At 38.8% G+C, this 26567-nt stretch overlaps 1 protein-coding gene across 1 annotated transcript; it reads left to right on the top strand.

Annotated features, from left to right (window-relative positions):
* Positions 1–2520: 2520 nt before the first annotated feature.
* On the top strand, positions 2521–25150 carry LOC583334 (solute carrier family 2, facilitated glucose transporter member 5). Its single transcript, XM_011662934.2, is given in 11 exon segments — positions 2521–2885; positions 15211–15312; positions 16586–16746; positions 18040–18164; positions 18566–18681; positions 19217–19376; positions 20522–20715; positions 21481–21693; positions 23730–23799; positions 23802–23932; positions 24472–25150. Coding segments are annotated over 11 exon segments (1533 nt in total). The 5' UTR covers positions 2521–2798; the 3' UTR covers positions 24646–25150.
* Positions 25151–26567: the final 1417 nt, after the last annotated feature.

Raw genomic sequence — 26567 nt, 5'->3', positions numbered from 1 at the left:
GATTATTAGACCTTATGGATAGTAGACGAAATGGGCATTAGATAAATTGGGAATTAGACCGTCTGGCAATTACACCTAACGAGTGATACACCAAAGAGGTATTATACACGTTGGAGAATAGACCAAATGGGAAAAATTGTGCTCCTCCTCTGTGTATGCCAAATTTTTTTTTTTACTCTGACAACATGCTTTAATTTTGTTTCATTATCAGTATAATTTAAAGGACAATTTGTGTTTCAACTGCACATTAAGTCATTATAACAAAGATTTGACTCAGAGGATTCGCACAAAAGTAAGGACAACGGTGATTTTAGTGGGTTGTATCAACTGAACTTAATGAAATCGCGATGACACTTGCTATATTGAGTTCATAATAGAGTACATACAGGATATTGCACTAAATTTAAATTTGCATGTGAATGATAGACTGCACTGGTGACAATTATGACAATGCAGATGTTTTGGAAGTAAAGAATGGGCTTTCATGTGGTCTACATTGTTGTCTTCTTTGGATTGGTAGTAGCTATTTGCATTAAGTCAGATGGCTGTCTGATCACAAGGGATTCCGTTTTGAACACAATGGCCCGAATTCACAAAGAAGGTACTTTGTCGACAAACCGAGGTTTATGTGCGTCATACGACGCGTTTCGACGCGTTTTTACAAACCTTGGTTTGTAAAAAACAAAAGGAGGTTTGTCGAAACAAAGGGAGGTTTGAGGACAAACCTGGGTTTGTCGACAAACCTCCTTTGTGAATTCAGGCCAAATCGTTCACTCACCCATAGAGGATATCTTAAAACCCGAATCCCTTATTACAGTAACTCTGCGGCTTTTTTAACAACATTGCTACGTGTGACGTCCGTTTAAGGCACTGTGAGTTCCTTTTAAGGCAAAAGACGCCACACGTAGCAGTCCTCTATGTCGACGTGCAAATAAGTCCCTATTATATGTTGTGGTGAGGTGAAATATAATCCAGGACTCAAGGTCCCAGTAAAAGCAAACAATGTGGGACCAAGAAAGTTAATACTAGCGGGTTTTCGCTCAGCAACAAACAGACCTTCTACGACGCAGAGCACTCGGGTTTACGTCCGTCGCACACGAACCGCCCTCGATACAATACGCGGTTTCGCTTTTCGGTGAATGCGTACGTATAGTACGGAGGTATTGCATTTGCAATGCCATTATCAACGCGCAGGGGCGGGGGGGGGGGGGGGGCAGTGAGCACTAATCTTCTTTTTTTCATTTGGAAAAGTGCCAACCAATATTTCGGGGGGGGGGGGGGGAAGAGAGCACCTTGGCCACCTATGGATATAAAATGAATTGTTTTAAAACTTGATGATAAATTGTTGAAATTTGATACAAAGCCGTTTTGTGGCTTGGTCGAGACAAGTTGTGCTAGTCGTGTAGTCCCGTCTGTACTGTATTGCGTGGCAGGGAATAGGTCATTTTCGTAATGTAATCAAATTTAATACATATAAGTCTTTGTGAAATTCCTCAATACAAATTATTTCATTCACCTGTGTAGGATTCGCAATAGTCAGAATGCAAACTGTATCTATTAAGTGTGGCAACAACTAATGTATGAAGATTGGATTCTTATTATCATCATGTGAATGAAATAGTTTGTATCGAGGCACTTGATTCAATTGGGGCGTCATTGAGAACGCCCGTAAATTGGGCCAAAACCCGTTCTGGATTTCAGAAGATTGGATTCTTATTATCATCATGTGAATGAAATAGTTTGTATCGAGGCACTTGATTCAATTGGGGCGTCATTGAGAACGCCCGTAAATTGGGCCAAAACCCGTTCTGGATTTCAGTACCTCAGAGGTCACCCTGCTGTAACTATAGTAGCTTCTCGATTTTGCACACGAACCGCAGATTCTCCGCTGTCCGCAATGAGTTTGCGAAAATACCTATTCTCACGGTTAACGGTTAACGACAATAATTCTTATTGTTCAATGTCTTTACAATGCTTCTTCATTAAACAACATTTTTCAAATGCTAGCCGGCCTGGGAGAAGTTTCAATTGTTGTAAAGAAATGTCTAGACTGCACCCAGTAGATCACGCTGGTTCAAAGACTTTTTTCTGACTTCTTTTCAATTACAAGATCGAGCACGTACTATGCGATTTAGTGGGTGCAAACCAATATTTCTTTACATCAATGTGATACAATTTAATGTAGCGTCAAATGGCAATCGACTGGCACATGAATTCATTAGTACTAGATGTAATCCTTTTAGCTCAAATTTAGCAACAATCGTTCGCCATTGCTACGCTCATTCTTTCATAAATCATAATAATTTTGTTCTACAGTTGATTCCACTGATAGGATGATTTAGCAAAGACGCGCTCATCCCGTGCAGGGCTCTAGTTTCCAGTGGGACGTGTTCATAAATTATGCTCAATGTTAACGAGGATGCATCATTATTCGTATTTGTTCAACAAATGTCAAATATTGTGAAGACAAGTGCGTGTGTGTTTGTGCGTGCGTGTGTGTGTGTGAGAGAGAGAGAGAGAGAGAGAGAGAGAGAGAGAGAGAGAGAGAGGATAAGTTAAGGCTAGCTAGCGCGTCAATCCACTTGCCCCTTGCCCACACCTGGATGACGTGGCTTCAGACGCCCGAGCTCTCGGCCGGAACAAACCCGCAAAACTTTCACACACACGCATCAAATCTAAACACTAACACAAATGTCATGTACCACGCACCTTGTATCCTTTTAATCAAGCTCCACGTACTCATCCGACACCAAAACAACCTGGCCAACTAGCTGCGATATACTCATATTATCGTCAAAATGGCTGATGAAAAGGAAACATCATTGATTTCGCGTAATGTGAAATATCAGAAAGTGGAAGGAGCGGAAAGCCGCAGACTTGCGGAGGTGAGAACTATATGATTCCTTTAAATTAGATTGTTCTGCTCTTTTTAGTTTGCAGTCACGCAAGCACTTGTCGCCGGCCCCTCATGTTCGTGCGCGGCGCGCCACTACTACTAACAAGGAGATACTACTTGCTACTATTACTACTTCTACTATTATCACTACTACTACTACTACTACTACTACTACTACTACTACTACTACTACTACTACTACTACTACTACTATTACTACTTCTACTATTATCACTATTACTACTACTTCTATTACTACTACTACTGCTGCTACTACTACTAATACTACTACAACTGCTACTACTATTATCACCACTAATACTATGTACACTCTCTTACTAAGACGATTCCAGTCATTCATGATTTCGAATGAGAGCCGGATAGACTGGGGCGTGTTGGGGGCTTGGTCATTACAGCTCACGGTTTCCGCTTGGCTCTGGCGTATTTGTTACTCCTATAGGGCTCAAACAAAGTGGGGGGGGGGGGGCGAACCTTTGCTCACCCTGGGCCTTCTTATGGAATTCTCTCCCTCAATGGATTAAAAATAGCAGTTCTGCTGAAGTGTTAAAAAATAATCTTAAGAAATATATGTTTAATTGAGCTTATAATCGAGTACCATTACCTTTATGTCTGTAGCTTTCTTATTGCACTTTTGAATATATTTATCATGTATTTAACCTTTTGCACAAGCTGCGCCTTGAGCATTTGATTGGCAAGTGGATTTGGCGCCTTGTACATATTACGTATTATTATTACTACTGAAAGAGCAGAGTCTCAAAGCGAAAGTTTTTGTTGGAAAACCCAAATCATGAAAATGAAAATGGTTTATTGAGACTCACGAAGCATCTTGTGAAGGGTACCTGCATAATGAGCTGATGTAAACCTATTTACGCAGTTGAATCTACTTGTGTGCAACAGATCTTTACATCATACAGAGTAGAACACAAACTGGCCTCTACTCCTCCTTCTTCTTTTTCTTTCTCCTCCTTCATTTTTTTCATCTTTTTCTTCCTCTTATTTTTGCTGTCATTCCTCCTCCCCCCTCCCCTCCGCATGTTCTACTGCTCCTTCGTCATCATTTCACAATCTTTATAGGCTACTGTATATTCAGGGCTTTATCTGATCACAAATATTAGACATAGGAAATATAGAGTAGGTTGGATGCAGTGAAACATGTAGCAAGTTCTCCGTATCATCATTATATGGATGCAAATGCCTTTCATGTACAGACAAGGATTAACTTTATTTGATGACATATAAAGAGTATAACTTGAACTTGCACTATCCATAATAATAATAATAATAATAATAATAATAATAATAATAATAATGATAATAATAATAATAATAATAATAATAATAATAATAATAATAATAATAATAATAATAATAATAATAATAATAATAATAGATCTAATAATAATAATAATAATAATAATAATAATAATAATAATAATAATAATAATAATAATAATAATAATAATAATAATAATAAAAACGTTACTTATTAGGCGCTTACCACCGAAGTAAGCGCTATATCAATTGATTAGTAGGAATATAACAATTACACATTCTACGCAACAAAAGCAACGGACACTAAGCTAAGAAATCGCTCATGTGAATGGAATTGCTTAAATTTATTAAGAAGTTGTTGCTAGACTCTTGTTTAAATTGATTTGATTTATAAAGAAACAAAAGCTAGATTACTAAACAATTGTCATCATCTAACACCAAATCCTCACCAATTATTATTGCTTGGCACGGCTAGGAACATCAAGTTGTATGCAATCTATGTTTTGACAGCATTCGAAATCATAGCATATGTAAATAACTTGTAGTTCATAACGTTATAACATCAGAAGATATCCTAGATTAAATCATACATGACATGGCTTACATGAGAAGAAGAAAGAAAATAAAACGTAAATGTGCCGGCGCACTTCGAAACATAATTATTTTCTATGAAAGTTGAATCGTATAGTGTGGTGAATTATAATGACCCCAGGGTGACTGAGAGAAACAATAGTGTTCCAACGTAGGTGGTAGGTTAAGGTCTAGGATATGTTAAGACTATGAAGAATACTCTGATTACCGTAAACTTATGAATACAAGAAATGGAAAACGTCCACCTCGACCTTTCCCAAACTCTTTTCCTATTCACCAAGCCCTTAATCCCGGTGTCCTTCTTGTTTTTATCTTTGCTTTATAAAATCCCAAGCTAGCTCTGCCCTCGAAGAGAGAGGAATACTCACACGACAGAGAAAGTTAGAACAAATTAAAGAAAAAGTGCATGCTATTCAATCCCAATTCACGAGAAGTCTTGCGCGATAAACAAAGAAATAAGCTCTGTTAAAATGATAAAATGATTATTTAAAATAAAGAAGCAAAAAGACCCTGATCAGCATTGCTCTTCTACTTCCCTCTTCGGACCAAACTGTCATGTCACATACATGTAAAAACATATTTATACATTAATGTGTGCTGTTCATGTGACCTTCAGTAATTTGAGTAAGTTTCTGCCTGACTGTCATATTACAAAGCATATCAGGACCTCCAAAACATTTTGCCAGCAAAATTTCTGAATTTGAAGCTTAAAGTCCATTCTCCTTTATTCCTAATGGATTAAAATTGAAATGTACACGATTTCATGAGGTTTCTCGAAGACACAGCTTAACGGTGTTTGAATCAAATTAAATAAGCCTGAAATCTGTAGCGTATTACGCGAAACAACAACAATAATAATTGTGCAAAACTCGCAATGAAAATACACTAGAAAGAAAAAAATGTTTGTACAGGCGCGTGGATGGGGACACGCAAAGGTAGAAAATGGTTCTAAATCATGTCAATGTACTCTTGCAATAGACATTATTTATCATTTATTGTTTACGTCAGCCGTTAGAAAGCTAGGTACATGTACTATGCATTACTGCAACGGATTACTCTGATATTTTCTTTCTCAGCGTTGCAAACGTATTCTATAAAGCCTTTCTTTGGAACTGCTCAACCTAGAAGTGAAGCCTCCCCCAGCCCTCCATGGCCTCCCAGCATTGAATGATGAAAGAAACTGTCTAGAGGCATTTGGAAGAGGGCAGGCGCGGATCTACGGGGGGGGTTTAGGGGGTTTAAACCCCCCCTTGGGCGGCCCAAAAAAAAAAAAAAAAAAAAAAAGGAAAAAAAAAAAAAAAAAAAAAAAAAAAGAAAGAAAAAAGAACGCACGCTGGAGAGAAACCCTTTCAAGTGCAAATATTGTGAGAAGATATTCAACTCATCTGGTAACTTAACCAAACACATGATAACTCTGGATATAACTGTGTATTTACTGTTACTTGATTTAAAAAGACGTTATCATGCACTGCTTTTTATGGTCTCCATTGTGTTAATAGATGCCAGGAAAACATCACTTACGGAGTTCAAATAAACACCCCAAAAAAAATCGGATCGCCGCTTCGCGGCTCGTGGACGATGCTCTGCATCGTCATTATTTTGGTCAAACCCCCCCCCCCCTTAGCAAAAAGCTAGATCCGCCCCTGGAGGGTCATTGTGTAATACAGAGGAATTTATTTAAAAAATGCAATAAAATTATCAACGATTCATTGCATTTTGCCCCGACCTCATAACATACAAAAATCCTCTATGTGGCCATGCCTTAAACCGCAATGCATGGTCCTACAGAGGAATTTTTCTGTTGGGGACCGGGGAAAATGCAATGATTTTTTGTTAATTTATTGCCTTTTCTTTGTTTTTTGTATTTGTGGGGGTGGCGACGTATCCTAGCCCCCACCGGGTACAGTCATGGTTCAGTGGCTAAGAAATTGCCTCGTTTACTGTGAGGCCCCAGAAGAAAAACCGTGTCGATGTGCTATATTAGTGCCCTTTTGTGAGGCATTAATTCTCATTATTGTCAGTTATGACTTAAGGTCCCCTAGTTGATTAGCATAGTAGCACACACATGATTTAGCAGTCACGCAAATAAAACCCTCGCAAATTATTATTCAATAAAATCTGAGAATGTATACTATTATTTAGATCTATTAGGAATAAATCATTGTCAAAATCATTCCATAAATTAGGATTCCACCTTTATGACCAACAGTGTATATAGGTCTACATGCTACATGCGCATGTGACCCCCTCCCCCCCCCCCCCCCCCAGTAAAACAGTTCGGTGCAAACTTTTCAGCTAGGCCCAGTTCTTGTCATGATTCGAATATGAAGGCACTTGAAGAGCAACTATTTTCAGGGGACATCTCTGTTATGAAATTCTTCTTTATCAATGAGTCTTAACTGGCCTAAAAACAAAAAGAAAGCTCGCAAACTTTGTTTAAAATCAATGTTCATGACAAGCTCAGCATTTTGAAGAGCTAGATGCACGGTTCAATGTAGGGGATTCATATCATGTCTACGAAAAAGATTACTCGTTCAGGGTGTTAAACAATTAAATGGAAAAATCAAAAAAAGATAAAACAAAATATTGTTAAATATTAATCTAAATGACTGCTTTTCAGTCAAAACAACGCTGCCATATGAGCAGCTCTTTCTCTTCATTTTTTTTGTAAACGTTATCATCTCAAAGTCTAATTCGTAAAGGCGATGAGATATTGATAGTCTAATCTTTGTTTACATACGCAGTGGTGAATCCTGGTTCCATGTATGGGGAGGGAGGATTGTACTCACTTGTGGGGGTGGGGGGGGGGGGGGGTAATTAGCGAAAAAAACGATGTCGTGAAATGTTGGGAGAGTGGAAGGGAACGCATCGTTTTTCTTCTTCACGTTCCTGTCCCCTCTTCCATGCTTTTAACCCATTTCTGTATTTCTCTTTTACTGCCATACGACAGTATACGAGGGGCACATGCCATCCCGCACCATTTAAACTTGGCCCTTAAAATGTGATATGACAATAGGTACATTTACAAACACTTGTATAAAGACAATTACCCCCTCGATAATTGTCCTTGAGTAATTATCAGCTCATTCATGTGCATTTAATGGTTACCTTAAAAGAGAGTCATCACTCCGAGGGATAATTTCTAAAAGTTATTACTGGTCTTTGGGTAATTTGTGATTGATGGTGATTATTATCCTCGGGCGTACTTGTCCTTGGGGTAATGTTCCGGGTGGAGGGGGGTAATTATCCAACGGGGTAATTGTCCTAGGGGTGATTGCCATAAGGGGGTTATAAATGTCCTAGGGTTTAAATGGCCCTACGGATTTAACTGCCCTAACGCTGATTGGCCTGGGGTTAATTGTCCTAGAGGTAATTTCTGGGGGGGGGGGGGGGGGTGATTGTCCTAGATCACACTAATTTATAAGGGACACATGGGATTTCCTTGGCCAGAATGAAAAGAAAAATCCTGCCGTAATACGATTAAAAAACATAAATGGAAACGATGACAAAAAATATCTGATAAAATCGCGCATAAACATGAGGAACAGGGTATCACCAAAGAGGAAGGGGGTGAACATTGCTACTATATATGTAACTCGGGGAATCTCCAACACTGGCGCCGGTGTTGGAGCTTCCCGGAGTTACTATATATGATGTTTTTTTTCATTTGGTAATAAGAGGAGCGATTAAGATAATAATAATTATAATATATGAATGTAAAATAAACAGCCAAATGCAACCGTAACCCTAATACCGTATATAAAGCCAGGAGCAATATTGCAAATATTGGATTTTCAAGCCTGAGAATGCCCATTGTTTACTACTGGCATTTCTTCAAGAAATATTTTACTCAACGTAGTTTGCAATTACAATTGTTACAATAACTGCTGATTTCGATTCACTATCAATCTTGGGGTGGGGAATGATCGAAACTATACCATTGAAAAAACAAGGAAACAGAGTAGCAGAAAGAAAGTAAACAATGTAGAAACATTTACATTTAAAGGTGGATATATCGTTACCAGATGTTTGGCAAAATTCAATTATTACATGAAAGGGGTATTACCTACCACCATCGGACCATACCACCTGCACGTCCGACTTTGATTCCAGACGGGTTCCGGGGAAGGAAAGGGAGACCCCCATCTCTGGAATTCCAATCATGTCGATGAGATGCCAATGACCTATTGATCGGAGGTCAGACAGAGTCAAATAATGCGTTTGCCAGCGATTATTTAAACACTATCGGGTGATATATATATATATGTAAATAGAAATCGAAAGCGATGGTTGGTGATATAAAGAATACATATTATATATTCAAAGAGAAGGTTAAGTCCTGGTAAAGATATAATATCATTTATGAGCTTTTTCCTTTTTAAAGGACTCTCCGTTAGGTTTCGGAAATATCTTTTATCAGACAGCGTGCATGCATCTGTACAGCATCTGAAGGACATTACAAAAGACAATGGCTGGTTCTGCAAATAGGGAGGAAGAATAAAAGAAAAGAAAGATGAAAAGAATCTCTGAAAATAATTGCCTTTAGAATACCCTGACATTCCAAATATGACAAGACATAATTTGGACCAAACTTTCATTCCACGTGGAAGAGTAGTCCTAAATACGTGTATGTTATACACCAGTCACGATGAGGCTATACCTAGCGTTGATGCTTCGTGGTTTAAACCAGTGGCGGATCCAGGGGGGGGGGGCCGGGAGGCCCGGGCCCCCCCCCCCTTGAGAAAAAAAATCATGCAAAATCACGCGATTTTTACCTTTTTTGGGGGTTGGGCCCCCCCCCCCCTGGCGCTCAAGGGGGGGGGGGGTGCAAATTTTAAAATTTTCCAGGACCCAACAAAAAAAAATGTGCTCACCCCCCCCCCCCCCCCCCCCCCCCCCCCCACTGAGCGACTTTTCGGCTGGCTCAGTCGTTGCGATTTTTTTTGGACTCCAAAAAAAAAAAAAAGTGTCCGCTTACACCCCCCCCCCTCCCCCCCCCCCCCCCCCTCCCCCCCCCCCCCCCCCCCCCCCCCCCCACTGAGCGACTTTTCGGCCGGCGCGATTTTCAAATTTTCGGGAGCAAAAAAAAAAAAGTTGGGCCCCCTCCCCTAAGAAATCCTGGATCCGCGCCTGGTTTAAACTTATGTAATTTGCTGTCTAAACATTAGTAACAGCTGTGCATGATAAGATAACTATGCTTAGAAACTATTTGAATAAGCCAAACATGGACAATGCGCTAACGCCACTATTTCAGTTATCATATTCACACCATTTCTTCTCTTATCATGATCGCGAAGATTTTTGAAAAATCAAGTTGAATGGCTTTGTGTATCACATATTATAATGTGCTAACATGAAAATGACATATTTCATAATCCAAATAAGATTTGTAAAGGTAATACACTCGGGTATTTAAATTGCCCTTCAGTCCATTCTTGAAAGTATTTGCAATCGTATTTTCGAAAGAAGTCTGCTACCTAAGAATAATCCCGTTAGCTAGTAGTTGGCGTGCATTCAAGACTATCATCATGTGTCGTAGGTAAAACATTCTTCAGATTGAGGAGAACATCTCGTATCTCAAATGAACCAAGTCTGTGACGTCATAATCGTCTGGTCTGGATAGATCATCATGACGCAAGGGGGAAGGGAAGGAGGCTTGTCATCCCGGCCAAAACTCAAGCCAGCGTGCCTTAAAGGTACTATATGTCCCATTTGCAGGCCAAACAAAATGAAAAGATTAAATTCCAACGGCATTTGAAAGATAATACTAATTTAGAACTTCCCTACAAACAAAAAGGGTGGGGGGCTTGAAAATGTCTTTAAGTGGGAAAATAACGACTATTAGTTGTCAAATCGACTTAAGTGCTACCAAGTCAGTAAGTAATATTCTGATTTTCAGACCATTATACCGGATGGTCGTACGTTTTGTGCTGCGCAAAGATTCAATCACTTCAATTTGGGCCATTACAAGAAGTGGGTTATTGATGTAGACAAATGATCATGTACCCTTTACAGCTCATTTTATGTATGTTATTACCAAAGAAGAAAAGGCCAGTCAGTCACTTGATAGTGTCTGACAGTGAAGTCTAGCAAGTAAATGGGTTTCCTTGCATAATTTGAATATTAGGACACTGCTAACGTTTAAATTTCACAGAAAGGACACGCAGCCATTTTCTTGAAAATGTGACGTACCAGTTAAAGTTGTACATGTATCATGCACCAAGCTTAGATGGAAAGACTTTTTAATCAATAACAAAGCCTTTACTTTTCAATGTGGAAAATAATAGCTGAGAAGACAGGGGAACAATTGTAACTAATTCATTTTAAAATACTAAAATATAGCAGTCGACAAATCTATTTCATTTATGAGAAACCTTCACCCCAGAAGAGCACCGATTTATTTGTGTAATTTGCGTTCTGCCAATTGTAGTACAAAGGATAATAACCCACGTCACGTCACGTGACCCTCCTCGCTTCCGCGCTAACTCACGCAGTTTTTAGGATTATACGACATTTATTTAGAAACGATAATGTTAGTATTCCCTTCTTTTATAGCGCAGAGCATATTATGATATAACGTCCTATTGCGTTTTCGCAAACCTTTGGAAATTAGCACCCCGACTTTAGATCAGCGCATTTCAAGGAATAATACTACTAGGCACCCTTTTACCTCTCCTAAGGCGAGTGAGGCAAATGCAGATTAATTTCTTACATGGATAAAATCCGGTGATTTAACCACTTCGCCCCAACACCTCTACACACCAGTGACCGTCCTTTAAGGTGCCTCCCCACAACACCTGTAAACACCATCAGTGACCGTCCTTTAAGGTGCCTCCCCACAACACCTCTACACACCATCAGTGACCGTCCTTTAAGGTGCCTCCCCACAACACCTCTACACACCGTCAGTGACCGTCCTTTAAGGTGCGTCCTTTCTCACAACACCTGTAAACACCATCAGTGACCGTCCTTTAAGGTGCCTCGTTTCTCACAACACCTCTACACACCGTTAGTGACCGTCCTTTAAGGTGCCTCGTTTCTCACAACACCTCTACACACCGTTAGTGACCGTCCTTTAAGGTGCCTCCTTTCTCAAAACACATGTACATACACACTGTCAGTGACCGTCCTTTAAGGTGCCTCCTTTCTCACAACACCTCTAAACACCATCAGTGACCGTCCTTTAAAGCTTATCTGCCGTAGTTTACAGGAGGGATTACACCGCCCTGCAAGGTCACTGGACAGGTGGTTATCTCATCAACTCAGCTCTCATTTAACATAAGAAAAAGAGGATCATGGGAGACCAACAGGCACCGAAAGGGGAAGTTTTCTATATAGAGGGAGCAAGTAGCTACAAGTAGGACAGTGTGCCTTTAAGGTGCCTCGTTTCTCACAACACCTCTACACACCGTTATTGACCGTCCTTTAAGGTGCCTCCTTTCTCAAAACACATGTACATACACACTGTCAGTGACCGTCCTTTAAGGTGCCTCCTTTCTCACAACACCACTAAACACCATCAGTGACCGTCGTTTAAGGTGCCTCCTTTCTCATAAAGTCTCGTTGTACTCCGATACACCCTACTTTAAAATAACCATTAACTTTGAAATTAATTTCTATATTCATGCACAATTTATTATCATGTAACGCAAGAAAGTATCTTCCAAAATTTGTCTCATTATTATCATATTTGTGCATAGTTTTGAACTTTTAATGTCATTCATGTCGGTCTTATAATTTGTCCGATATTCATCAACCGTTGTGGATTATTTTTTTCAAATTTGTTTGTGCTTGTATTGAAAGAAAGTTTTTCTTTGACCTGACCAGACTTTGCCTTGGAAAGTAGGTGTTACCTTTGAGATATCTTGTCTGGTCTAGACAGTGCACGCGTACTTTCTACTTCGAAACAACGTTCTTATCCGACTGCCAACATTTTTGTTATCATTGCCACAGCCCCCTAGAACATTTTACAACAAATTATTTCATATTAGGGAACCTGGCGAGGGCATTCAAAACGACATTTGCGTGTTGGCTTCAAGGCCAGAAATATAATATGTTGCGATGAAAAACTCCAACCCCCTGACTGACCCCAAAATATTGTATTTCGGGGTGTGTCGTGCTACGTACACGGAGGAGCCCAGTGATGACATACTGTGCACTGGCTCTCCCGGACTGATAGCTACGTTTCCTCAAGATTGTGTCGTGTCCTGATCACGTGGGTTTGCCTCGCTCATCTTTCTAGAAGTCAATTCACTGTCATTCCTGGCGTACCGTCTGCCTCTCCCCACCCAGGTGTAGTAAATGATAACTGAATGCTTTCGGTGTCTTAGAGTAGTTGAAGGCAGAGTAAGAGAAGAACATTGTAGGAGTCTTAAGCTTTTCCTAAGTTAATTTTGTACGTACTACCTTCCCTTTGTTTCAATGCCCCCTGGACAGAGGAAGGGTCGGACGCAGTTGCCAACATGACAAAAATAAAATAGAGGAAGATAAATATAATAAAAAAAGAGAGACAGAGAGAGAGAGAGAGAGAGAAAAGGGGAAAGAAAGAAGGAAAAAGAAAATTAGCAAATTAGCATCAATATAGGTTGAGGAATATCGAATCGCGAGACAGCTTACTATTTGCCTTTAGTCTATCTTCATTCTACTGTTTTTCGATTGCTGTCTTTTAATCAGTAAAATATCGATTTGACCCTTAATGTTGATGCATAATTCTTTATCAAGTATGTTCAAATTTTCAAATTGAATTACAGTGTTTTTGACAGTGAAAAAAGGGCGGGGGGCGAGACAACACATTGGTATTTCCACCCTGTTTCTGAAAGGGAAACCCCCATCTATTAGTGCCCACGGAGATCACAATGCACTGACGATTCCTCCTATGTAGGTCGAAGAAACTCCAGAAGAAGGGGTCTCGTCTCTCCCAATGTTAGGCTTGCCGGGAGGTGAAGGCAAGCCCTCCAGTTGAAAAATCCATCGACTTTGAATAACATCTATATTAATAAGTTCAAAACACACTCTTCAAGACCACGCACGCATGTGGCTTTTTTGTCAGTTCTTCTCATTCTTTCGCCTTACTTCTCTCGGGGCTGCAGTTCATGTACTTTCAGGCAACGGTCATAGTATATCATTTAATCAACCATGGATCAGAAACGCTGCGAGATTATCAAAGTAAGACTCAGTTGTGCCAGTTATATGGAAAGTTTCATTTTATTGCGTCATTTCTTAAGCGTATAAATCTTATAAAATTATATAGTGCATGCGTCAGTAATTGAATGAATGAATGAATGGTGGTGGTGGTTATTTCACCTGACTGCTAAGAAAGCTTAAATGCTTGTAAGTTAGTAACCAGAAGGCCGACGGCTTTAGGTCCTCTCCGAGGGACCTGGTAATGAGGATTAATGCCTTACCAAAGGGCACTAGCGCATCGCCTTGGTTTCGAACCCGGGTCACCGGATTACAAGACCACTGCTTTACCGACTGAGCTATCTCGCCTCCTACTATTTCAAAGCAAGATTTTCCAATTTCCACTTTTCTTGTTCAATTCATTTTGTGTATGATGTCACATGACGCATCAAGAGACCCATGTTACGTCGCTGACGCAGTCATATATCAGACAGATAACATCTCGTGTGCAGCGAGCCTAAGACTATTACATTCACTGTACAGTAGACGAGTCGCCATTTTGATAGCGTCCTTATCTACGATAATCAAGCCTATGAAGGAAATTAGTGCATGCGCCATCAACGCGTCAGCAATTCACCGCAACGTTTACACTTTAGATTTTGCATTCATCTTCTGTGCGATGTCGCTCTCACAGGGTGAGCAGAGGACCATACCACTCGCTGACGCAGTCAAGCATTTGCACTTAACGCCTTATATGCATCAAAGCAGCTTTCTTCTTAGAAAGGAAGTTATGTTGTGATCGAGATGATGAAAACTTTCGAAGTGATGTTGCAAAGCAAGTCGGCAAGATGAACCATTCTTGCATTGTGACATTTTCCACCTCCATGTTCATATTTTCTCTTTGATACATTTTGGAAAGCTCTCAAATATTTCTTTTCTAGGAACAGTAGTTTATGTGCTATTTTCGGGACAATGTCTTGTATAATTTGTTGCGAAGGGGTCGGTATCTTTTTTAGAGAAATAAAACGATCCCAAAATATCAACGGAAAGTTATTCCTACTCCATTTGGAGTTTGATGCCCATTCGCCTAGAGCGAGGATAATGATTTCAAAAAGTAATTTGGAAGTACATGGGAACACTATCCATGCTTCATATTTGCTATACGAGAACGGAGCATTATACCGGTTATTATTGTTGTTGATGGTATCATTATTATTACTGTTATCATCATCAAAATTATTATAATCATCATCATTGTAATTTTAATTTTTACAATCATTACATCATTTTTGTTGTTTGTGTGTTACCAGGGTCGTTTGTCGTTTTGGCTGGTTGTATCAACATTAACAGTCTGTATAGGATCATCGATGGAATTCGGATACAACATCGGAGTCATCACTGGACCTTCGCCGGTAAGAAGCTCCATGCTTATTATCACGTTATGAATGTTTGATTTGATCCAGATTCCATTAGTCTATTTACCAATTTCAAATAGTCTTTAATACTAAGGTGTATTGCATAACATGAGTACATTTCTAATAAAAATGATATGTTTCTTTAATGTAAATGAGTGATATTTTTTTTTAAATAATTGTTTTTGGTATTTGATACAGATGCTATGACCTTCGGGAGATTTGTTTCTCTTAAAACACGAGGTCATGCAAGTAACCTATAATATAAGAAAAATAGAAATTGAATTTGACATGTAAAAAGTATAAGTTGAATTTGTAAAATTAACATTCTATTAAAAGGAAACGTACAGGCATTAAGTTCCCATGATCCTCGTCATAAAAATATAAATATTGTGATGATACAGGTGTACCAAATATATATTTAATAAACTGCAATATCATTAATGTATTTGTATCGCCAATTTCAACTAAAATTACACTGCGAAACTTGTGTAAAAAATTAACATCCATGGCTTTAAGCGAAGGTAACGAAATATGAAGAATCTGAAATAGAATATAAATGATAAATTCTTGTTCTTTTGTGCCATGTTTGTCTAATGACTTCTATACAAAATGATAAAATTCTCTTTGATGAAAAATGTGTGGAGTTTATTTGTATCTATCATATAGGCCTACTTTAAAAAGAAATATCTGTTTATATATGAGTAGAATCTATTCATATTTGAATTTAAACAAGTTTACGAGGGACACTAACGAAAATCTAAACAACATGAATATATTCTATTTATATCGTAATTGATATTTTTCTCAATTTGAATTTTCGATATTAAGGGTGACTTGAATTCTAGTCAAACGAGTTTCGTGTTCCAAATTAGTGAAAAACTGTTCTATTAACTCATAGCCTGCCATAAGGGTGCATGCACGCTTTTGTTATAGTGCTTTGTACACGCGAGCAAGCTACTGTTACTCTGCTTCTGGCATGATTGCACGCATTCGTAATAGTAGTTATTGTTTATGCGCATTGGACTGTGCCTAGTGTTTTGCACGCGCTATTGGTAGTACCATCGCGTTAATCTCATTATCTCGTTATAAATTTGGCACTGGGGGATTTGTGGCTTGGCACAATTGGGATTAGCCCTGTGGCATGATAAGAGTTAAAAGAATCCGTTGCAAAACTAGGGAAAAGAGACTTCATCGAATTCTCTCGACATAGCCTTCCTACTCGTAAAAGCTTCAAATCATTCAATTTTGTACTCGTCCTCTCAATTTCCAGTTCATCCAGAGTTTCATCAACGAAACCCTATTCGAGCGAACGGGCGTCGAACCCAGTGAAAACAGTCTAACGTGGCTTTGGGCAGCAACGGTTTCTATATATTGTGTCGGAGGAGGTTTAGGGGCTCTCTCTGGCGGCTACTGGGCCGAGAAATTTGGCAGGTGTGTTGGTGTTAGTTTTGCTCGTACAGTGAAAAGTTGTAGTTAGTACATGACCTCTCAGCAAAGAGCAATCGTAAGCCCCCTCAAACAAACGACTAATACTCTTGTGAAAGGAAATTGATTGTACATAACTCCGAATGAATCAAACTTTGATGAAATTGTTGTTTTTATCCTCTTTAACATTACTATGACATGTCACTCTGCTTTAATGTCAAAGAACTGATTAAGTTTATACGTTATTGATGAGCAACAGAAGGTAATTTTTTGTTTTTCGAATCATTTTGTATATAGGAACTTTGAATAAATTAGTGGTTTGGTATTATCATGCTAATATAAAAGCATTCTTCCTAGCACGTATTTTATGATTAGCACTTAGGAAAACCAGTGCCAATCGCAAATTCATTTGTTCATTTTTGATACTCTGCTGATATTCCAGTGAATTGATTTGCGTATCCAGAGATAAGTGTTATCCACCTGGAACACTGCCCGATGATTTCACCATTATATCCTAGCCAAATTCCCTAATGTTATTTAACAATGTATAAGCTTTGTCTCAGGAATGACAAATATTCAACGTATAAAGAAAAATTAGACCATTTCCACAGCCAACGTGTCAATAATGGTTATGCCTATTTTATATTTCCATTTGTTATGTGTTGTGTGATATACATGCCTATAGCCATACTTCTGTTTGGCATTTTTATAGTTTTCAGTATGGACATGCAAGGCCTGTTTTTCATTTTTGTTTTGGTTGTCGAGTGGGTATGCTATAAATAAATACTCTCGAATAAAATTTTTTTTTTTTAAAGCAACCTGAAATAAAAAGCGGAATATGAATTTGTAATAATATAAATATTAGGAAATCCCCCTACAACCCCCTTCTCCCACATACAAATTGCAGCTAAACGCCAGTTATATTTCTCTATTGTTGATATATTCAATGAAGTAGAACAAAAATACATACTTGGTAGATGAATAATATTTATAACGATAACAATCATCATGATTTCAATTAATATAGATGGCTATAGTCAAAAAATAAAAATGAAAACAAGATATTAGTTTGATTATTAGTAATTTCGGGTTTAAAAAGCTGTCATCAGGGAGAATTTAGGAAGTGATAAAATTGACAGGCCTAATTTATTACATTTTTTATATGTTGATTAAAAAAACCGAAACAAAACAAAAGAAACAAATCAACTAGAAAAGAGCACATACTCCAAGCAATACTGCAATGTATTTGGTAAAACCCTTGACAGATTTTTAAAAAATTTCCTCCTTTCTTAATCCCAGAAACCGCGGTCTTTTGTATAATAATTTCATCTCTATTGTGGCGGCCCTTTTGATGGGATGTTGTTACTCTGCCAAGTCACCGGAGATGCTCATTGCTGGCCGTTTCGTCATTGGCTTCAGCGTGGGTAAGACTCTTCGAAAGAAATTTAAAAATACCTCAAAGAAATTGCTGATGGACATTGTAACAGCCGCCAGTTTTCGGGGGAGGGGCACAAATTTAGTACTTGAATATTGAAGCAAGAGAGACACGTTAACACAGAGAGATAAATAAAGAAATTGACGGAATGTTTTTATAGTTGTTATAAAATATTTTCAGAGAAGATGAACTAATAGTAAATGAACAATTAAAGTATTTAAAGCATCTTGATGTAAAACAAACTGCACGATAATCAAATTTGTCGGTATGGAGGAAATTAGTGAAAATGTATTCAAAAGGTAACTGTGATCAAGTAAACAAAGTAAGAAAGAGATTTCTTAGAAGAAAGAGGTCAAAGGTACTCATCAGCTTTTTCTTTTATCGTGACAGGTATATCAATAACCATCGTACCCGTGTATCTGACTGAGATCTCGCCTTTTAACTTGAGGGGCGCCATCACCGTCACACATCAACTACTCGTCACGATTGGAATTCTTATTGGGCAGGTGATTATACAACGTCATGGCCAGAGAAAGGAAAGAAGAAGAAAAAAGTGATAAAAAGGAAAATAAGATAAAGAGGAAAGAAATAAAGAAACCGATAACCAATGGTAGTGCATTTGACATATTTTCAGTCGGAGTATTGAAGCGGAACCAGACAACTCGTTACTCTTCCTGTTTCCAGATGTATTCCTTTACATCTTTGTATAGATGGTCGCTTCTTATTGTTCTGACATTTCAGATGTACAGTCTATAAGCACCAACTGCTTCTAAACAGAATTTAGAAAATCTGTGGTAGGTCTCGATTCCGTCATGGACTATGCCGAATATACCCGGGAATTTGGCTGGACGCCAATGATACATGATTCAATTGTCGTGTTTGTCATCTTTTGATTTTACCTGCTGGTAAATCACACCTGTCTAATGGGTTGTCCTTGGGATGTATGATATCCATGTATTTTTTCCTCTCAAGTGTTGCCATTGTAACAAAAATATATGTATCACTCAATATCACTCAATCCCAATGTACTTTTGTATTCAGTGTTTAGGATTCTTCGCCTTCTACAACCCTTCGACATGGTCTGTGGTACTGGGCCTAACAGGGGTAACAACTATCATTGAGTTCGTAATGCTGCCTTTCTGCCCCGAGAGTCCAAGATGGTTGCTCATCAGAAAAAACGACGAGGAAAAGGCTTTAAAAGGTAGAAAAGTCTCGAATTCTACTGGTAGCAAAGTTGAGAAATCTGAAACCACAACACCTCAAATTTATCCCAGTTTCTGTTCCGAGAAAGACAGCCTCTTCTTTTCTCTTCCATTATTCATTTTCTTGTTTTGTAGATGATGATATCGCCTATTGACGATTGTTCAAATTAAAGATAAACTTGAGTTTTGGTAAGAAAAGAAAATAAATTCTCACAAAATCAAACAAATAAATGTCACTTGCCAAACAATTTTGGTGGGAAATGTATACTGGCTGAGTAATGAGCATAGAAAGATAAGGAAATCAAGGTAAGTAGGCCCGACACCATTTTTGGAGCCACATATACATCTTTCTGGGTTCAGTGCTTGTTATATTACCAAGACTGGGCCAAATTTATTATGATTTTGATGACTCCGGAACCTTGCAGTACATACCAATACTTACATGCTACATGATCAACTTTTTTGATCCATTTCGCACCTTGTTTTTCACAATTCAACCGCGTGACCAGAACTCAACTTTATCTTTAAATTGAAAACAGTTGCTGTATTTTTAAAGCTAATATTCTATTTCACATGAGCAGGCTAATTATATTATGTCGCAGTGCTCATGATATGACTCTAGGGTATAACATTATAGGTCATGTATTTTCTTCACTGTATGAATTAATACAATTTGGACACAATGTAATTTTAAAGGTTTGTATCTATTGATAACTACAAAAAAGGCATTGAGTCATATTAAATGTGATAAAGACCCAACATTTCCGGACAAGATTCTGATAAAAGCGACGTCGTTTTGAAATCGATTTTTATCTAATGTTGAGCTCCATTTTCCTTTCTTAAGCTGCACGGCAGGGACAACTTATCAAATCAGTAATTCCCGCAGCACAAACGATTTAATTGAAACTGTATTATTCTCTTCGGTAATCAGGCATATGAATGCAGATTATTTGTCAGCTCCGCGACAGGAGCAAATAATGATATCAGCCAAACCCCGTGAACTAGTGGTGTCATTTCGACTGCGTTATTCTCTGCGTTAATCGGGCTTGTCTAGCCAAATTATCGCAGCATGAGAACAAGACAATCTCCTTCTAGAATACCTTCTTGACTTATGTTCAGAGCATTTTTTTCCTTAATCGCTTAGCACTTCGACAGCTCCGCGGGAGGGACAACGTCGGGGACGAGATTGAGGAGATGAGAAGAGAGCATCAGAACGAAAGCAACGTCGAGCGCATCGGCGTGTTCGATCTCCTATGCCTTCGTGATCGCTCATGGTTGCTCCCTCTCATCATCTGCATTGTCATACACACCGGTCAACAACTCTGTGGAATCAATGCTGTAAGTTTGTTAGTCTAGTTCTGGACCCTTTTAATGATTTTTTTTATTCGCCGATTATAAGCGTTGAGCCGAGTGATGGCGCGATCCCTAGTGACGGCGCCATCACTCGGCTCAACGCTTATAGTCGGCGAATAAAAAAAAATTAAAAGGGGGTCCAGAACTAGACTATAAGTTTGTCAAAGGCGTCGCTGTAGAGACAGGGTGGGGGGGGGGGGGGAGGGGGTGATGAAGACACTCGATTAAAAAAGACATAACATCTGAGAATTTGGTCGGGAAATCTCGTCCAATATCCACCTCCAAATTCAAAGCACAAGAAATTGAGCCTATTTCCTTCTTAATATATTTCTTAAAAGAGTTCCATTAAAGAAATATGGTCATAGGCATCTTTGTGGAGAAAGGGTGGGGGAGGGGGTGGTTAAGACACTCCATTGAAATATAGATAAAATCTGTAAATTTGGTTCGCGAAATCTCGTCCGATATTCACCTCCAAATTCAAAGTGCAAGAAGTTGAACCCATTTTTCTATTTATTTGCCCTGCACGATTTGTCTTGTGTAGCAACTTTGTATATCTCCTTTTTTGGGGGGGGGGGGGGTCGTGTTTCTGTCCCTCTACAGTGCCACATTTTGTTGGATGAAAAGCTGTTAACCTCTACTATCGGGAACATATTCACGATTGGAATTCACTCGGAGATAACATTACCAATTTGAATGCGGTGCTAAATTTCAATTAATGTTAACGTACATCTCTATCACCCTTTCTCGCAGATTATCTTCTACTCTACTGAGCTTTACGAGGCAGCCGGGATGTCCCACAACGAGGTTGCTTATGCCACGGTAGGCTTCGGGGCACTCAATGTCTGTGTTACTGTCATCTCCGTGTTGGTTGTCGAGCGAGCTGGACGACGACCCCTTCTACTCTACCCTTTCGGCATTATTGCCTTGTGGCTTATCGGTCTCACCATCTCTCTCGCTCTTCAGGTAAGAACGTCTTGAAACCAGTAGAAAATTACATGTTTCAGTATGCTTTTACTTGCGTGCTGCAAGCTTGAGTTCTGAAAAAGGCTTGCAGCATGCAAGTGAAAGCTTACCGAAAACAAAGTAAACTTCTACTCATTGTGAAGACCGAATTATTTTTCAAGCAACATCATCAATCAGATAAACCTCTGTTTTAATGGTTTAATGAGATCACCGGGTCCATTAAAATTAAAAAAATGTCCAACCCTTTAATCTGTCCCAATCATTCAAGGCATTTAACAAACCGATCAACCAATCAATTGTGTATTATATTTGACAGTCCATCATGCTCCGGCAACAATTTGTTACGCAGTCAATATCCTAGTCTTGCCGAAGTCTGCACTTTAACACCGGACTATGCGTCCGAGAAAAACGAAACCAAGAATTATCGATTTTTTTAATCATAATTTAATAACAATAATAATTTTTAAATGACCCATATTCGTAAAGCTTAGATCCCCTTTTTTCATTTGATGCAACTCATATGATGCATATTTCACGCATGTGTGATTAAAATCAATTTGAAGAAAGGGTGCCAGAAATTTGGCGGACGGTATCTGAATTTCAAAGAGAAAATCCCATTTTCTAGAAAGTTTATTTTTTGCCCTTTCATATGACACCTTAATCAGGAGAAATGAGCTATGAAGTTTTTTTTAAAGTAGTGCTTGCATTTTCATAATTTGGATAAACGAATTCGTATTCACGAGATGCCTGCCGTAGCAACATACAGAGTTGACAAAAGACTTAACTCCGTTTCGTTGACAATCAGCCATGCATGAAGTTGTTCGTCTATTTTTCGTAACGTAACCGCTTAAAGGTATTATGTACCATTTGCAGCCAATATCAATTTCTGTAGAACTTTGCAGGAGTTATGAATATGTCACTTACCCTATCCAGAGAGTTGTAATGGATGGAGATCCCGTCCAAGAAGCCCCTTAGAAGTTATCCGTGGCACCGTGTGTCTTTTGTTTCCCCTACCGTAATCCCCTTAATCCCCCCTCCGAGACCACACAGCTCCCTGGTAGTACTAAGCCCTCCCTTTCCACCCATAGCTCAGCCCAGCGAGCAATGCGGTTTATGGGTTAACAGCCCGTACTTGGGGTGAAAAGGGGTAATGAATTGACAACTTCTAACCCTCATCCAATAAACGCGCCAACATATAACACAATTTAATTTAGGTCATTTGGGAGATAAACCTTTGGACTACCTTCCTAGCTATGTACACATTTGATGAAAACCTTACATTCGCTCTAACTCACGATTTCCTTGGTCGATTTCGCTGGTTCAAATGGCTATGTCTTCATTAGAGCTATCCAAGTATGACAAAAGTATTTGATAGCCAATAGAAAGTTGCATTGGTCATAATGCTGTGAATTCTCTTCACTGAACATGACCTATTTTTCGTGTCGGTTATAATACGCTTAACCAGTCGGCCCGTGCATTGTTAGTATTAATAAATTAATCAATTAACGGTCACGGTATTTTTTTTTTAGGTGGAGCTGAATTTAGTCTGAAATTACCTTCATATATAGCAATTTTAGGTCCTAAAAGGGCACTAGAAATATCATAAAAAAGAATAAGAGCAATGACAATGCACTGTGAAGGCATTTGCGGTCTGAAACAAGAACTCAACTATCCCTTTAAGTGCCTCGATACGAATAATTGTATTTCAATAACTAGAATGCAAATTGCTTAACAAATTATGTGCTGCTAGGTAGGGCAAGCCATAATGTTTTACCTACCTAGCAACTATCAATGTATGCAATTTGAATCCTGTCTATTGAGTTACATTTATTAAAAACGGATGAATGACACAAATAGTATCGAGGCGCTTCACACAGGCATATGCATATATTTGGTTAAATTGCGAAAATTGCCTTTTATGAATCACCACTGGCCTGCCGATTAACAATCAGAAAGTTATGTTAACTATATATTATTCTTTCTAAGTTAAACTAATCAGCTAGTCCACCTCTCATTGTACATGTATTTGCAACCAGGCGCAGCATGACTGGCTAAAGTGGGTAAGCTTGGTCTTCGTCTACCTGTACATCATCTTCTTTGCCATCGGCCCGCCCCTCTGCCTTACCTAGTATCAGCTGAACTCTGGTCTCAAGGGCCACGCCCTTCTGCTGTCAGTGTCTCGATTCAGGTGAACTGGTGGACCAACTTCATCGTCCAGCTTACTTTCCCTCCAATACAGGTAGGTGAGACTTACGTATTGGTGGTGGATATTATTATGATGATGATGATAATGATGATGATGGTGAGGATGATGATGATGATGATGATGATGATGATGATGATGATGATGATGATGATAATGATGATGATGATGATGATGATGATGATTAGAGAGGATGATGATGATGATGATGATGATGATGATGATGATGATGATGATGATGATAATGATGATGATGATGATGATGATGATTAGAGATGATGATGGTGATGATGACGAAGTTATACATAATAATAATATAGCGAACTTTGAGGGGGAAAAGAAATAGTAATACCAACAATTGTATAGATAATTATGATGATGATTCAGGTGGTGATGACGATAATGATGATTAAGAAATGGTGCCAATGATTATGATAATGAGGAAGATAACATTAAGATGACAATGGAAATGGTGATGATAACGATGATAATAAGGATAGCGGAAATGTGTCGTTCATTCTAATAATGATGATACTATCACAATATTGATATAAAATTATAAAATCTATTTACAGGGAGCCATAGGTGAGTATATCTTCCTCATCTACACAGTCTGCGCGATCGCTACAACTATCTTCATCTACTTCTACGTGCCTGAGACCAAGAACCGAAGCTTTGACGAGATCGCGTCGTCCTTCCGCAAAAATCGGGACGGCAATGGCAATATGGGGTTGGAGAACCGTCAGTAGTGAGTTTTTGAGAATCATCTTCAGCACACTGATAATAAATCACCAACCAACAAAATAAATGAATGCCGATAGCTTGTTGTGAATATACATATAGAAATATTTTGTTTAATAATCATGATAATGATGATGATATACCTTGTATCGTCATATGCTTTTAACAATCACTTGTACAATAAAAATGTATATTGTGTAGAGGTAGCTAGAAATCGACGTTTTATAACTTGATTACGGTGAGTGTGTATGAGTGTCTGTGAAAATAACCGAGTCTTCCTCCGGGAGGCGGACTATTAAAGCCAAAGTTAATGTTGCAGTTTGGACCGGTCTGTTGTTGCCTATAGAGTCAGTTTTTAAGAGTTTAGGAATCGAAGAGTTTACCTCTCGAAGAGTGTATACGTGTGGCGAAGCAAGGGGGGATCCAGCCGGCGGCGAGGATGGCCTTGGGGCTCAAGAGGGGGCCTTATTCGTTAGAAAATATTTAGAGGGGACTCAGCCGGCCGGCCGAATAAGGGAGGGGGGGGGGGGGGTCGGAGCTCTTTTTTATTTTCTCAACAACCCCCCCCCCCCCCCCCCCTTTGAGCAAAAAATAAAGATTAAAATAATTTACAAACAAATTCCGGGAGGGGGGGCGGTCTTCTTCACTTTAGAGGTGAAATTAACGTCACCATCTTTTTTTTTCAACATATTTTTTTTTACCAGGGGGGGGGGGGGGGGGGGGACCGGCTCCTGCCATCCTGGCTCCTTCCCTATGGCGGAGAATCTGTCCCTTCGTGGTTTTGGTTCTGTCACAAAATACACCGGATGAATTTTGGTAATTTATTGGTCTGTTAAAATGACTAATATAATTTCCCTTCAAGTTTTTTTGCTTGTCGCTGTAATCATTATCAACGTTAATATCATTATCAGTATTTGCAAATTTCATTTAGCAATGAATGGTTTTTCGGTTGATTTGCACTGAAAGAAATAATGTTGTACACTTTGTTGTTTTAATAGTAAAACCCGTCTTTTATGAATATAACTGATATCAAACGTTTATAAAGCCAGGGTGTATTTTAGAAGTTAGATAGGCAAGATTCCACAGACCTTTAAAAAACAGCCTTGAGGGGGTATTTCACTGAGCGGCGAAAGTAGCGAATTCGGGGATTCGCCAGGATTCGTAAAAGGTTGCAAAAGGTTGCAAGAAAGTTCGCAAACAGTTTTCAATGTCGCACACGGTTTTTTGTCGTAAAGAAATTTTGAAAATGTGCATAATTTCTTTTTTGCAAAACTGTCTTAAGCCTTTGCAAACGGTTATAATACGGTGTCGCTGTTTGTTATTGATAATTATCTTTTGTTCGCCAATGCTGGCGACTACTTTACCATATGTTTTTTTTTAATTGACCCATTGGGTACCAGGAGTTAGCAAAAGGTCTCCAACGTTCACAAATAGTGGCAAAGGATTGGCGAATAGTTGCTAATCTTCGCAAAAACTGTCGCTAACATTTGCTTACAGTCGCTAATAGTCGCCAACTGCCTTTCGCCAACTGCCTTTCGCAAACGCTTTCGGAAACATTCGCTCAAATGTTGTTAATTGTCGCTAAACGTCACTAAAAGTCGCTGATTTTTAGCAACATTCGTCAGAAAAGTTGACGAATCCATATTCACAACGTTCGTAAGCATTTGCCGCTCAGTGAGATACACCCTTAAGGCAATTGTAGTAGCCATATGTGTCACCTACTACGAACATTACAATATCAAATTACATAATCCGAATATTTTGTATTTTAGGCAATACCATAGGGTATTGACATTGACCTTGAATACATTTGCTGGAAGTCTTTGCGATTGTGATTATTTTTAAAAGAAAAGGAAATAAAACAAATAACAAGAAGAGAATATGGCAGAAAATATTATACGTTTGGGGGAGGGACTATTTATGAGTCACC

Source organism: Strongylocentrotus purpuratus, unplaced genomic scaffold, assembly GCF_000002235.5.
Source record: "Strongylocentrotus purpuratus isolate Spur 01 unplaced genomic scaffold, Spur_5.0 spur5_scaffold_12, whole genome shotgun sequence".
In the NCBI taxonomy this organism is placed as follows: Eukaryota; Metazoa; Echinodermata; class Echinoidea; order Camarodonta; family Strongylocentrotidae; genus Strongylocentrotus; species Strongylocentrotus purpuratus.
Note: the sequence above shows the minus strand (reverse complement) of the source record. Positions and strands in the feature narration are given on the sequence as shown.